The 14424-nt window shown below is 43.7% G+C and overlaps 1 protein-coding gene across 3 annotated transcripts in view; it reads left to right on the plus strand.

Moving 5' to 3' along the window:
* Positions 1–12333, plus strand: part of NEDD1 (NEDD1 gamma-tubulin ring complex targeting factor) — a 108266-nt gene extending 95933 nt beyond the window's left edge. For all 3 annotated transcript variants that reach the window (XM_040408238.1, XM_040408247.1, XM_040408255.1), the window contains 2 exons: positions 6959–7025; positions 10468–12333. In XM_040408238.1, coding sequence (XP_040264172.1) covers positions 6959–7025; positions 10468–10572 — 172 coding nt within the window. In that variant the 3' untranslated portion in view covers positions 10573–12333. The remainder of the gene's footprint in view (positions 1–6958; positions 7026–10467) is intronic.
* The last annotated feature ends 2091 nt before the right edge of the window (positions 12334–14424 follow it).

Genomic DNA, 14424 nt, shown 5'->3' on the forward strand with positions numbered 1-14424 from the left:
ATGTCTTCAGTTCAGTCTTTTTGACTGATCAGGCTTTTCAGAAAACCGTAGCATGTTGTATTTTTACCTCCGGCCAAAAGTCCTGAACACTTTGACTGAACGCCGGATCCGGTCTTTTTCCCATTGACTTGCATTAACGCCGTGTGTTCAGTCAAACCGGATCTGGCTTTTGCATGTTAAACCCGAAAAATGTGAAAAAAAAGTTAAAGTCCATAAATGGCGGATCCGTTTTTTCCAATGCATTTTTTCATTGTAATCAAAATCCTGATCAGGATTCAAATGTAATCCGTTTTCACACGTTTTTCCGGATCCGGCGGGCAGTTCTGGTGTTAGAATTGAACGCCGGATTTAAACAACGCTAGTGTGAAAGTAGCCTTACATCTACTTTTTATGGTGGTTGTACAGTATGTGAGCCATGGAAGAAATCTGCTTGTGTTAAAGGGCATCTGTCAACAGATTTTTACCTATGAAAGTGGCTGGCCTGTTACATGTGCGGTTGGGAGCTGAAGGCATCTATATTGGCACCATGTTCATATGTGTCTGCATTGCTGGGAAAAATGAAGTTTTAATAAATGCAACACCTAGAGGCTCTGCTCTCTGCAACTGCTCCGCTCCACTTTCATTGTCGGGGCCATTTGCTTATTTGCAGATATTAAAACATAATTTTTCTCAGCAATGTGACCACGTATGAACATGGGACCAACACAGATGCCTTCAGCTGCCAAGTGCACATGCAACAGGTCAGCAAGTTTTGTAGGTACAAATCTGCTGACAGATGCCCCTTAAAGGGGTGTTACAAGAATTATACTTAACCCCTTACTGCTATATCACATACATGTACATCACAAGGGTTAGGGGGTTGTATGGAGCGGATACACTTGCAACTTGAACTAGGGTTGGGCGATATACCGGTCTTGGCGATATACCGCGGTATTAGGAAACAGCAATATGGCAATATCGCTGTTTCTTGAAAACTGCGGTATTTTGTGACGTCATGTGCGCTAACCACTTCAAAATCTGCCTGCGCGGCTGCCCGCCCCTTAATGTTTGCATACCACCAGTACAATTACTGCCCGCATCGGCCGCCCCCGACTCCTCCTTGCTCTCATAATGAAGTCTCCGCCCACCAACGTGTGACGTCGGAATCCGATGATGAGCGAGGCCACCAAGCAGCGCAGGACAATAGCGGGTGGCAGCAAAGTCTCTCAAGTTACTCCAAGACCGAGTCGGACCCCCACAGAGTTCACAACTTTGCCTGCGAGTGGAGAGAGAGACCATAATATATACTACAGCCGGCCCCGACCTGAGTGAATAAAGGTGTATTGTCTGCCTATGACGGTTAGCATGTATGTCTTCTACTGCGGCCCACTCCTTCCTGCCTGCAAGCTGCACCGCACTACTGCACATTGAAATAGCAGGCATTAGGGAATGACTCATCATGAGTCCCTCCCCACTCCCCCATACATGACATGACCAACAAGAAGACATTACTGTATGGTGGCAACAAGACATTGTTTTATTGGGGGCCACCATATGTCAGTATAATGTCACCTTGTGCCTGCCCCCATACAGTAATGTTTCCTTGTGCCCCCCAGTGCCCCAAAACAATACATTGTTTTATTGGGGGCCACCATACAGTATATAACGTCTCCTCGCGGCTGCCCCCATACAGTATAACGTCTTTGTGGCTGCCCCCATACAGTATAACGTCTTTGTGGCTGCCCCCATACAGTATAACGTCTTTGTGGCTGCCCCCATACAGTATAACGTCTTTGTGGCTGCCCCCATACAGTATAACGTCTTTGTGGCTGCCCCCATACAGTATAACGTCTTTGTGGCTGCCCCCATACAGTATAACGTCTTTGTGGCTGCCCCCATACAGTATAACGTCTCCTTGTGGCCGCCCCCATACAGTATAACGTCTCCTTGTGGCTGCCCCCATACAGTATAACGTCTCCTTGTGGCTGCCCCCATACAGTATAACGTCTCCTTGTGGCCGCCCCCATACAGTATAACGTCTCCTTGTGGCCGCCCCCATACAGTATAACGTCTCCTTGTAGCTGCCCCCATACAGAATAACGTCTCCTTGTGGCCGCCCCCATACAGTATAATGTCTCCTTGTGGCCGCCCCCATATAGTATAATGTCTCCTTGTGGCTGCCCCCATACAGTATAACGTCTCCTTGTGGCTGCCCCCATACAGTATAACGTCTCCTTGTGGCCGCCCCCATACAGTATAACGTCTCCTTGTGGCCCCCCCCATACAGTATAACTTCTCCTTGTGGCTCCCCCCATATAGTATAACATCTCCTTGTGGCCCCCATACAGTATAATGTCTCCTTGTGGCCGCCCCCATACAGTATAACTTCTCCTTGTGGCCGCTCCCATACAGTATAACGTCTCTTTGTGGCTGCCCCCATACAGTAGAATGTCTCCTTGCGACCCCCATAGAGTATAATGTCTCCTTGTGGCCAAGTGTTTTTTTCTTTTTAAATAGGTATTTATCGCAATATATATCGTTATCGCGATAAATTTCTTAATATCATTATCGTGGGAATATTTTTGAATTTGTAGGGCTCCTATCGATTGCTGGGGCCTTGTAAAGGTTCCCAGACCTGTCATAGAAACTGCCGGCAAAGCTGTCTTCACATTCGACCTGTCTGAATCCTGTAGACTGCAAAGGGAACGAAAAAATTACAGTAAAATTTTTTTTTCTAAAATAAAAAAGCACAAAAATATTACAAATTGTCATACATACCCCAATAGTACCAACAAACTCTCACACAGCTCTGTAGAGGGAAATATAAAAAAGGTATGGCTGTCAGAAAATAAACATGGGACCAACGGAGATGCCTTCAGCTGCCAAGTGCACATGTAACAGATCAGCCTGTTTCATAGGTACAAGTCTGCTGACAGATGCACTTTAAAGAGAACCTGTCACTGTGGAATACAGTGCAATCTGCTGGCAACATGTTATAAAGCAGGAGGAGCTGAGAAGATTGATATATAGTTTTGTGGGAAAAGTTTCATTAAAACTTGTACCTTTATTTTTTAAAATCTTTGCTCTTTCTGAATTAAAAATTACTACCATGCACAACTATCAGTGACTAACAGCCATCCCTGTATGCAAACTTACACAGAGAATGCTATCAATCACTGATAACATGGCCCTATGTACAACTGAGCTCGGAAAGAGCAGAGATTTAAATCTTTAAATTACAAGTTTAAAAAAGCAGGCACCTGGTAATTATTGCATTCCCTCATGAGCGGGCACCATATTTAAACCCCGCCTCCAATGTAATTTTACATTAGGGCAGCGAGAAATGTTCAAAATCTCTCCTGTACATTTGTAGATGTGTGTTTTAACACAGGTAAAACAGAAACGTGACCCCCTCCTTTCTGTACACCTGCTGCAGCTTCCCCTCTTCCCTCTGTAGTATCTAATAATTCAGTCTACATCAGGGTGCACATCCTCTTCTGGTCAGAGGGCTGAGACCTATCGTCTTATTGAAAACTCTCAAAGACTGGAAAAAAACTTGAGGGATATTCCATCTGACACTTTTATGGTGTACCAAAAGCACAGGTTCTTCTTCTTCAAGAACTCCCACTTGTTGGGAGAACGGTGGTCCCATTCTCCCCAGATGGGTGAGGAAGGCCACGCATACATGTGACTTTGTGTTGAAGATTATGGGTGTTGTGGTGACAGGTTAGCATTTTGATAAACTACAATGGAAGGAGCCGTGTGCATAGACCATCTCTAACTCCTATACTGTTTCCTGGAGTGCCAAACCAGTCAAGGGACCCCATTCTCCTGATTACGGGGACACAGAGTGCACCATTGGTACTTGCCCATCCTTGCTGCTGTATGCCTCATTTCTCTGACATGTGAACTGCATGTGAGCATTCACTAAGGGACATATATTTGTGTCTAGATGCTTGGATGCTGCACAGAATAGCATCTTGGGCTGTAGGTAGGTCTTGCATACATCTGGGGTAAATAACTGTAACTGCAAAAACAGCAACATGCAAATAAACTGTTAGAAAGTCCTCTGTAACAATGTCAAACTAATGTATTTCCTAGAAAAATGTTTTACTGAAGTTCATTTGTATTATGTACCTTGCCATTTCTTACAGTGAGAAATGGTTTTACCATGGATGCATAAGCCAATAAGTTTACCGTCTGCTTTATTTTCTACAGGCAATTTGGGTACCTTTGTTTATTCTAGTCCTTCTGTTCAATTTCCTAGTAGTATGAAACTGTTGTGGTGTATGTAGCACATTGAGCAGTATTCTGTACTAAGCAAATACCTAGGTATAAATATTGCATAGAACTGGCCTGGGCTGAACTTAAGGGAGTTGTCCCACAAAAGCTATTCTTCATTTTTCAAATCAACAGCTGACTCAGAATCCTTTTTTATGGCATCTCTCAGCAGATTTGTAGCTATGGAACTGGCTGACCCGTTCCATGTGCACTTGGGAGGTGAAGGCATCTGTGTTGGTGAGAAAAATGATGTTTTAATATATGCAGATGAGCCTCTAGGAGCAATGGGGGCGTTATCATTACACCTAGAGGCTGAGCTCTCTCTGCAACTTCTGCGCCCTCTGCACTTTGATTGGCAGGGCCTGGTGTGATGCCATTTTTACTGGTTGGCCCTGTCAATGAATGTAGAGTGGGCATGGCATTCGCACAGAGCTGAACCTCTAGAAGTAATGGCAACGCCCCTGTTGCTCCTAGAGGCTCATTTGGATATATTACAACATAACTTTTCTCAGCAATGTGGCAAATACAAACATGAGACCAACAAAGATGCCTTCAGCTGCCAAGAGTACATTTAACAGGTCAGCAAATGGGTACAAATCTGCTGAAGGGTACCCTTTAATTGGATGTAATAAAAAATTTGTTATAATCACCGAGTTATTCAAGCAGAAATGACACATCCCCTTAGGCTACTTTCACACTAGCGGCATGGACCTCCGGCAGGTTGTTCCGTCGGGTGAACAGCCTGCTGGATCCGTCCTGCCGCTAGTGACCGTGTGCCTCCGGACTGCCGCTCCCTCCCCATTGACTATAATGGGGGCGGGGGCGGAGTTCCCGCGAGGCACGGCGATAGGCTGCCGGAAAAAATGGCGGACAGGTCGAAGTTTTATTCTGGCAGCCTCCTGCCGTGCCTCGTCGGAACTCCGCCCCCACCCCCATTCCCATTATAGTCAATAGGGACGGAGCGGCAGTCCGGAGGCACACGGTCACTAGCGGCAGGACGAATCCGGCAGGCTGTTCCCCCGACGGAACAGCCTGCCGGAGGTCTGTGCCACTAGTGTGAAAGTACCCTTAGCTGTGATCAGAGGAGAGCCACAGTAGAAAGGACATGCCCCTTAAGCTGCACAATAAAGCGCACGCCCTATTGAGCGTGACAGACGCACACACTCTGAGCTGCCACCTTGAAATAAATGTAGCAGATTAATGAATGGGGGGGAACTGTGGATCCATCTGAGGTACAGGGCTGGTTCTAGATTTGTTACAAAGATACTGTCATGTACTATATGATGTCTGATTTTCATTTTTGACTTTAATTATGAAATAACCCCTTGAACTGGCTTAGGCTGCTTTCACACTTGCGTTGTCCGGATCCGTTGTGTACTCCATTTGCCGGAAGTGCCCGCCGGATACGTAACACCGCAAGTGAACTGAAAGCATTTGAAGACTGATCCGTCTTCAAAATGCGTTCAGTGTTACTATGGCACCCAGGACGCTATTAAAGTCGTTGCCATAGTAGTAGTGGGGAGCAGTATACTTACCATCCGTGCGGCTCCCGGGGCGCTCCAGAATGTCGTCAGAGCGTCCCATGTGCATGGATGACGTGATCCATGCGATCACGTCATCCATGCGCGTGGGGCGCCCTGACGTCACTCTGAAGCGCCCCGGGAGCCGCACGGACGGTAAGTATACTGCTCCCCCGCTCCCCACTACACTTTACCATGGCAAACAGGACTTTAGCGTCCTGGCAGCCATGGTAACCATTCAGAAAAAGCTAAACGTCGGATCCGGCAATGCGCCGAAACGACATTTAGCTTAAGGCCGGATCCGGATTAATGCCTTTCAATGGGCATTAATTCTGGATTCGGCCTTGCGGCAAGTGTTCAGGATTTTTGGCCGGAGCAAAAAGCGCAGCATGCTGCGGTATTTTCTCCGGCCAAAAAACGTTCCGGTCCTGAACTGAAGACATCCTGATGCATCCTGAACGGATTTCTCTCCATTCAGAATGCATTGGGATAATCCTGATCAGGATTTTTCCGGCATAGAGCCCCGACGAACGGAACTCTATGCCGGAAAAGAACAACGCAAGTGTGAAAGAGCCCTTAAACGTCAGAACCTCTAAGTCAGCCACCTCTAACGGGAGTTCCACCATGACCAAATGGGTACATGCTCCCCCAAGTTTGCTGCTGACTATTCTGTTCATTGCTCATAAAACAATTCCAAAGTCTTGCGGATGGCACCATCCACATAGTGATGCCAACAACAGCAGCACAAGCTTGCAAAGCAATGCCGGTACTACTTTGCCCAAGTAACATATTACATATTATATCTTCCTTGCATCCTACATACATTGAACAAAGATTGATTTTTTGCCAAAAGAGAAAGATTTGATGTCCTCTGCATCTTTTGTTTTCTCAGCAGTAGTGGTCAGACTGCTTTCATAGGGCAGAGGAATCAAGTAGTGTCAATCACTGCCCAGTGCCAGGCATTTGGCAGCAGGTGTAAGCACTTGGTTGCCAATGCACAAGGACTTGGCAGTCAGCCAGTCACCAACGAGAATATTTTGTTCAACCTGAAAACTAAAAATATGTCTAGTCCTGACTTTGATGGAGATACAAAATGGAAAGTAACTAAAAATTGATTCTGAATCGCCAATTATATTGTCCAAAGTTTTGTAATTTCTTGTCTAACTCTTTTTTTATAGGGAAGCATGTCACCGAGATATTATCAATTTACAAGTAGAGATGATAAAACAGTTTCATATGCAGTCGGTATGTATAAGCAATATTTGCTTCTGGTTACTATTACGGTGGGAAAAAGAGCCATAAAATGTAAAAGGTTTCAGAAACAATAGTTATTTATCATTTAAATAATTTTAAATTACTATCTAGATGGATGTATCTATTTTGGAATATGGAAATAACAAGAGGGCTTTCTGCTTGGCAATTGCAAGAAAGATTTTAATATTAAGTGTGTCGGTGGAAGTATCATTGTGTGGACTTGCTGCTTCAGCATTTGTAGAGGAAAAGAATTGTTGTAATAAAACCTAATAAAGAGAGAACTATGGGAAAAAGCAGTCATTAATAATATGCGTTACACAACCTTAGAAGTTACTAGTAGTCTGTTCACTTAATATTATTTTAATGCTTTGTACCATTAGAAGGAAGGTTCATTTCCTAGCATGTAATGTGACAGAGAGGGAGGTAGGCACCAGTGAAACCAGAAGTGGGTGTGTAAGACTACCTGGGACTGAACACACACAGCAGCTCCATGTAGTGCAAGTAAGGCTACTTTCACACTAGCGTTTTGGCTTTCCGTTTGAGAAATCCGTTCAGGGCTCTCACAAGTGGTCCAAAACGGATCAGTTTTGCCCTAATGCATTCTGAATGGATAAGGATCCGTTCAGAATGCATTAGTTTGCATCAGTTCAGTCACCATTGTGCTCTGGAGGCAGACACCAAAACGCTGCCTGCAGCGTTTTGCTGTCCGTCTGACAAAGCGGAGCCAAACGGCACACAATGTAAGTCAATGGGGACGGATCAGTTTTCTCTGACACAATCTGGCACAAAAGAAAACGGATCCGTCTTGAACACCATTGAAAGTCAATGGGGGACGGATCCGTCATGGCTATAGAAGACATAATACAACCGGATCCGTTCATGATGGATGCATACGGTTGTATTATTGTAACGGAAGTGTTTTTGCAGATCCATGACGGATCCTCAAAAAACGCTAGTGGAAAGTAGCCTAAAACTAGTGAATGTAATAGAAGATAGAGCATGTTTTAGATTAGTCTGCACTAGGGTTACACCGAGTATCGATATCTAATCTATACTTTTAGACCTGGATCAATACGATACTGGGTCTTACTATTTAACGATACTAGGCTGCACAGCCTAGTATCAGTTAGAGAACATGGCACGTGCCGCTCTCAGCACGCCATGTTCTCTTCACTAGCACAGTGGAGAAGAAAGGGAGTCGTCGCTGCCACCAATGGAAAAAAAGCAGGGAGGAGGACGGGAAGGACTGTGGGAACTGCGCCACCAATGAATATAAATACAGGAACAAACCATCCTTTGGCGCGAACGAACCGACAAGTTAGAAATGGTAGTAATCTTCAAATGTTTTCATTGCAGAAACACTTTACAACGCGTTTCAGGGAGCCCTTCTTCATGTGAAAACAGTTGCTTAGCTTATAAAACATATATGCAGCTATATATACACATATACAGTCACAAAAAGGCTCCTAAGGGCTCTTTCACACTTGCGTTCTTGTCTTCCGGCATAGAGTTCCGTCGTCGGGGCTCTATGCCGGAAGAATCCTGATCAGGATTATCCTAATGCATTCTGAATGGAGAGAAATCCGTTCAGGATGCATCAGGATGTCTTCAGTTCCGGAACGGAACGTTTTTTGGCCGGAGAAAATACCGCAGCATGCTGCGCTTTTTGCTCCGGCCAAAAATCCGGAACACTTGCCGCAAGGCCGGATCCGGAATTAATGCCCATTGAAAGGCATTGATCCGGATCCGGCCTTAAGCTAAACGTGGTTTCGGCGCATTGCCGGAGCCGACATTTAGCTTTTTCAGAGTGGTTACCATGGCTGCCGGGACGCTAAAGTCCTGGCAGCCATGGTAAAGTGTAGTGGGGAGCAGGGGAGCAGTATACTTACCGTCTGTGCGGCTCCCGGGGCGCTTCAGAGTGACGTCAGGGCGCCCCAAGCGCATGGATCATGTGATCACATGGATCACGTCATCCATGCGCATGGGACGCTCTGACGTCACTCTGGAGCGCCCCGGGAGCCGCACGGACGGTAAGTATACTGCTCCCCCGCTCCCCGCTCCTACTATGGCAACCAGGACTTTAATAGCGTCCTGGGTGCCATAGTAACACTGAACGCATTTGGAAGACTGTTCCGTCTTCAAATGCTTTCAGTACACTTGCGTTTTTCCGGATCCGGCGTGTAATTCCGGCAAGTGGAGTACACGCCGGATCCGGACAACGCAAGTGTGAAAGAGGCCTAAAACAAAGGTCAAAGAAGGGTGTGGGGGCGGTCCCAGGATTCAGGGGCAACCCTAGGACAGAACCCCTTGAAATCTACACAAATTTATTGATAATTCATAAAAATGAATGCCTCCTGGGCAATCCGATGTTCCTTGACTCTCTGTGTCCGGTTATTATGAAAATAGAGCGTCTTATTCTTAGCCCCTGCGGTTATCGGGTCATTTTTTGCAAAATGGCGGTCACGTGATCGCACTTGCGAGTCACGTGACCGCGATGCGATCACGTGGTTCCACCGGCTCCATGGAAACATGACGCTCGAGCACCGGTAGGCTTAGCAAGTCCGGAGCTCGGGTGAAGCCCGTAGATGATCACGTGGCACCGCCGTCTCCATAGAAACATGAACCTCGGGCGCCGGTAGGCTTAGTAGGTCCGGCGCTCGAGTGAAGCCTGTGGCTGAAACTGCTGTAAGCACAGGGCGCCAATGAATGTAAAACACATTAATTCAAGTATCTGAGTGAGCGGGTGCCTGTGGTGGTATCGCATACCCGGCCTTTTTTGTGTTTTTTTTTTTTGTGTGGTATTGAATGATATCAAGTATCGCAATACTTTTTTTTATGGTATCAAAATTGAATCAAAATTTTGGTATCGGGACAACCCTAGTCTGCACAGGAAAGTGTTACCTGCTACTGTGTATGTTTCATACATTATTTGGAAAAATGTATCGCAGTGATTTTTATGACCTTGTTCAGGAGCTGCTTAAGGAAAAAAAGTGGTACTTCAGCCGAGTTGGATTTAAAAAGACAAAGAAATATTGCTGCCACATTCTCTCATCCATATGGTTGCAGATATTGATGTGCACTTTTTATTTTGCTTAGTAAAAATACCCTTGGTATTTCTTTGGCATTGGTTTCAAAACTTGCTGAGTGATCTAATGTTTTCTTTGTGTCTATAACTCCAGTAAACAAAGTTATATCAGACTTTGTAGCAAACGTACCTGCTGTTTAGCAGTCTTTTTCCTGACTGTTTTAACGTGTTTTCTATTCCTGTTAAGAGAAATAGGGTTTTCTTTATGTTAACCTGTTGGTTGTTTTTAGTTACATATAAATGAATTGTGTGCATCACTGTGTATGAATAATGCATTTGTTTCCTTTCCCATGTTTGTAAGGTTTTTGCCTTGATATCCATACATTCATACTTTCCTTTCCTTTTTAGAGTGAAATTCAAACGTTAATTGACAGATACTCAGTGAATGAAAACTTAGTCGCCGAGATAGAAAAGCTTCGGGAAGAGAATAAAAGGTTAAAAGCTCACTATTAAGATGATGGACTTTAAGCTGAAAGGAGTGTTTTAAATGCTTTTTCATCTATCTTTGTCATATTTATAGGATTACTTATTTGGCAATAATGTCATTCAGTGTTTTGTGTGCAACAAGGATTGTCATCTCTCTTTCCCCTATTAAATAGGGACGTACTGTCACTGGGCAACAAACACTGGAGCCACGGAAGCCCTGTAAGAGGGAGCAGATGGTTGGTTTACAGCCAACTCATCCACAGTACCTTCAATTGTAGCAGGTCGGTAACATGAACCTTCTTACAAAGGTTTTGTGGTTTCACAAGTACATTTTTCATTGCACCATACCTATCCCCTTTAAGAAATCAATCAAATAGGCCTGGACAGCAGAGGTGACATCCCTTACCACACATTATAGGGGGTTTTCCAGGAATAAAATATTGATGGCTAATTCTCAGGACTCCCAGCACACCCACAATCAGCTTTTTGAAGAGGCCAGATGAGTGCTGTGGCACTGATCGGCGGGGGTAATGGGAGTAGGAACTAAGGATAGGTAATTTGTATTGTGCTTATGGAAAACCCCTTTAAACACTTTGTCTGTGAATGATGTACCACACATGGAAAAGATCTGTGGTAATGGAAGCACAATGTAGATGAATCTGTCTAGAAATATGGCAAATGTGGAAATGCAGTATTGGATTGTATACCAAACATGAATTATGCAATAAGCGCTTAACGTGACAACATTATACTGTTTCCCCCCAACCTATATTGTAGCACCTTGGCTGAGCAGAATTGTCATCTAAAGCAATAAAGGTCTGGGATTTACAATAATGTTGACATGTGATGTAAATGTTTACTTTAATACAGTACCGAAGTGCCTGTTTTTTTATATCCACAATAGGCTCAGTTTAGTGTTTAAAGGGCATCTGTCAGCAGATTTGTACCTATGAAACTGGCTGACCTCTTCATGTGCACTGGTCAGCTGAAGACATCTGTGTTGGTGCCATGTTCATATGCGCCCGCATTGCAGAGAACCTACATGCTCTGCCCTCTCTACAACTCCCGCACCCTCTCTACTTTGATTGGCAGGGCCAGGCAGTAAAAATGTCATCACACCTGGCCCTGTCAATCAAAGTGGAGAGGGTAAGGCAGTTGCAGAGAGAGCAGAGCCTTTTAGTTTGATGGCGACGCCTCTGTTTCTCCTAGAGGCTCATTTGTATATATTAAAACATCGTTGTAGCACACGTGCAACAGATCAGCCAGCTTCATAGGTATAAATCTGCTGACAGATGCTCTTTAAAATGCATACTCTACTGTTGTCATTCTGGTAATTCATGATGATAATATTTCACGGATTGTTTAATAGAAATGCCTTTAAACCAGTAACATTTTTGTAAACATCTTGTCTTTATTTTGATAATAAAGTTGAAGCTGTGTGTTTTTTGCAGCAGTACAGCATAAATGCTTTTTTTGTACTTTTTTTTTGTAGTTTTACATGTCAGAAGCTACCCCTGGCGCCATGTGTTTTCTTGTTATTTTGGTGTGAAACCGCCTTGTTAGAATTGTTCTAATTAACTTAAACTTTTATTTGGAATCTGATATGGAAAGTAATTTTATTTAAATCATAAATATAAATGCCGTTTTAATCCTCTTCAGCACTACATCAATATTATGTAATAAGAGAAGAAATGGTACCGTGGCTAAGTCTGATTGATGTCTAGTCAAGCATGATAACAAAAATTAAAAGGTGTACCTAGAGAATCGCAGTGCCTTTATACTGATATTAAATCATTGAATGGTTTAATGACCTTGAATTTTAATAAATTGCTTTTATATTCAATCACAGTGATTTTGGCGAGTTTTCGAGTAGAGACGTTTTTACAGCTATGGTTTGTCATCCACAGATGTTAAGAAAAGTTGTGCTATTTTCCACGATTACTGTATTGTTCCACTCTTCCAACGCTTATTTTAAGGTTATGTGTAGTACTAAATATTTTGGCTGTAGTAAACTATGTTAGAAATGCTATTTTATCTCTTTATGTGACTTACCAGTATAGAGAGAGAATAATATCACTGAAACAAACAAGCGGAGAAATGCCTTAAGGATGCAGTAATGAAAAAGCACTGCTGTATCAATAAAAGAAGGCAGTATGTTGAGGCGATTAGCAGATGGTCTTTAGCTTTCAGACAACCCTTTTTCTCAAATCTCCCTTTTAGGGCACATTTAAAGAAGAGAGCTGCTTCTTGTGCAGCCCCAGGCACTGGAAGACCATAGGGACAGTCTGAGCAGCAACACATGGAATGGGCACTCTTGGTTTACACAGCAAATCATAAAGTTGCATTGTGTCTGCTCCATATCAAACAATTGACCCCTGTAGCTGGCTTAGACTTCAGTTTCTAGCACAGCGCGCAGATGTTCCTAATTTATTAAGAGGCATCTGCTTCTTGATAAATTAGGCGCATCTCGCACAGGATGATCAAGCCTGGCACGTGGGTACGCCAGTCTTGACAAATCTCAGTTGATGTTATGGAAGCAGGAGAAGTGGGTGAGCATATGGATATCAGCAACTTTGACAGGGACAACATTTTTATGGCTGGGGTCAAAGCATCTCCAAAATAGCAGGTCTTTTGGGTTGTCCATGGTATGTAGTGTTTAGTACCTTCCAAAAGGTGGCCTGAGGTTCATTAAAGTGTGCAAGGAACAAAGGCTAGCTCACCTGGGCCGATCCACTGAAGAACTACTGTAGCATAAATTAATGGTTCTGATAGAATGGTGTCAATACACAAAACTTCCTGCATATGGGCTGTGGGCCCATACTGACCCTCGTGTGTGTGTTCTGTTAGGAAACCTTGACTCCTGGCATTCATGTACAGATGTAGCAGGGTTAGCATTCAAACTTCTTAAATCATCATGTTATCTTGAAAGAAAAGCCATTGAAAAGCAATTGAAGGTGTTTATTTATTTTAGATAACACATCTCAGAAATCATGACTGTTAACTCTTCTACATCGGTACATGTTACTTTGACATATACATGACACATTCTTAAACACTGTGGCAGGCAGAGTCCACCCCTTCATGGCAATGGTCTTTCCTAATGGCAGTGGCAGCTGAATAATGTACCTTGCCACATGGTGATTGCCATTTCATTTATCCTGATATATTTATAAAATATGTCTCATGGCATGATCATGCATTGGTACAGCAACATACTATATTCTTCATTAGTATGTCCGAGAATTGAGGGTACCCTGCATTTATCATAAATGATTATCAATTCCCAACTGCCTGATGAAGGGCTGCATATAGCCCGAAACGTTGCCTGAAATTATGTCCGGCTGAATAAAATCATTACTTCACCTTCAACTCTGGAGTGCTGTCAATTTGTATATATAAGGACGAAATAGTTCCCGAGGTGGAGTTGGGGACCAATCTAGACAAGGACCCTGTGAAAACCAGTGATAGATGAGTGCTGTGATCATTTGAATCTCAACAATGGTCTTTCCTAATGGCAGTGGCAGTTGAATAATGTACCTTGCCACATGGTGAAACATGATGAGTTAAATGAGCTGATTTGGCTGAAAATCCGATCCATGGAGACCCCAACATGCAACTTACTGTTTTGGTGCCAGATACCACAGAACTCCTTCATAAGTATTATGGATTTGTCTCAATTTCTCAGTTGTTTTGGTGGCACAATGGTGGAGTGCTACATAGTATTAGTCAGGAGGGTTTAATGATCACGGCTGTAAAGTGTTAATAAGCAATTATTAAATTAAATTAAAGTTACTGAGAGTAACACTACTTAAAAACACCAGAGCTTGGGTCAGTTTACCTCTGTTGCAAATCTGCTGCATGTGGACGAACCTCACGGCC

The sequence above is a fragment of the Bufo bufo genome, chromosome 1, assembly GCF_905171765.1.
Source record: "Bufo bufo chromosome 1, aBufBuf1.1, whole genome shotgun sequence".
In the NCBI taxonomy this organism is placed as follows: Eukaryota; Metazoa; Chordata; class Amphibia; order Anura; family Bufonidae; genus Bufo; species Bufo bufo.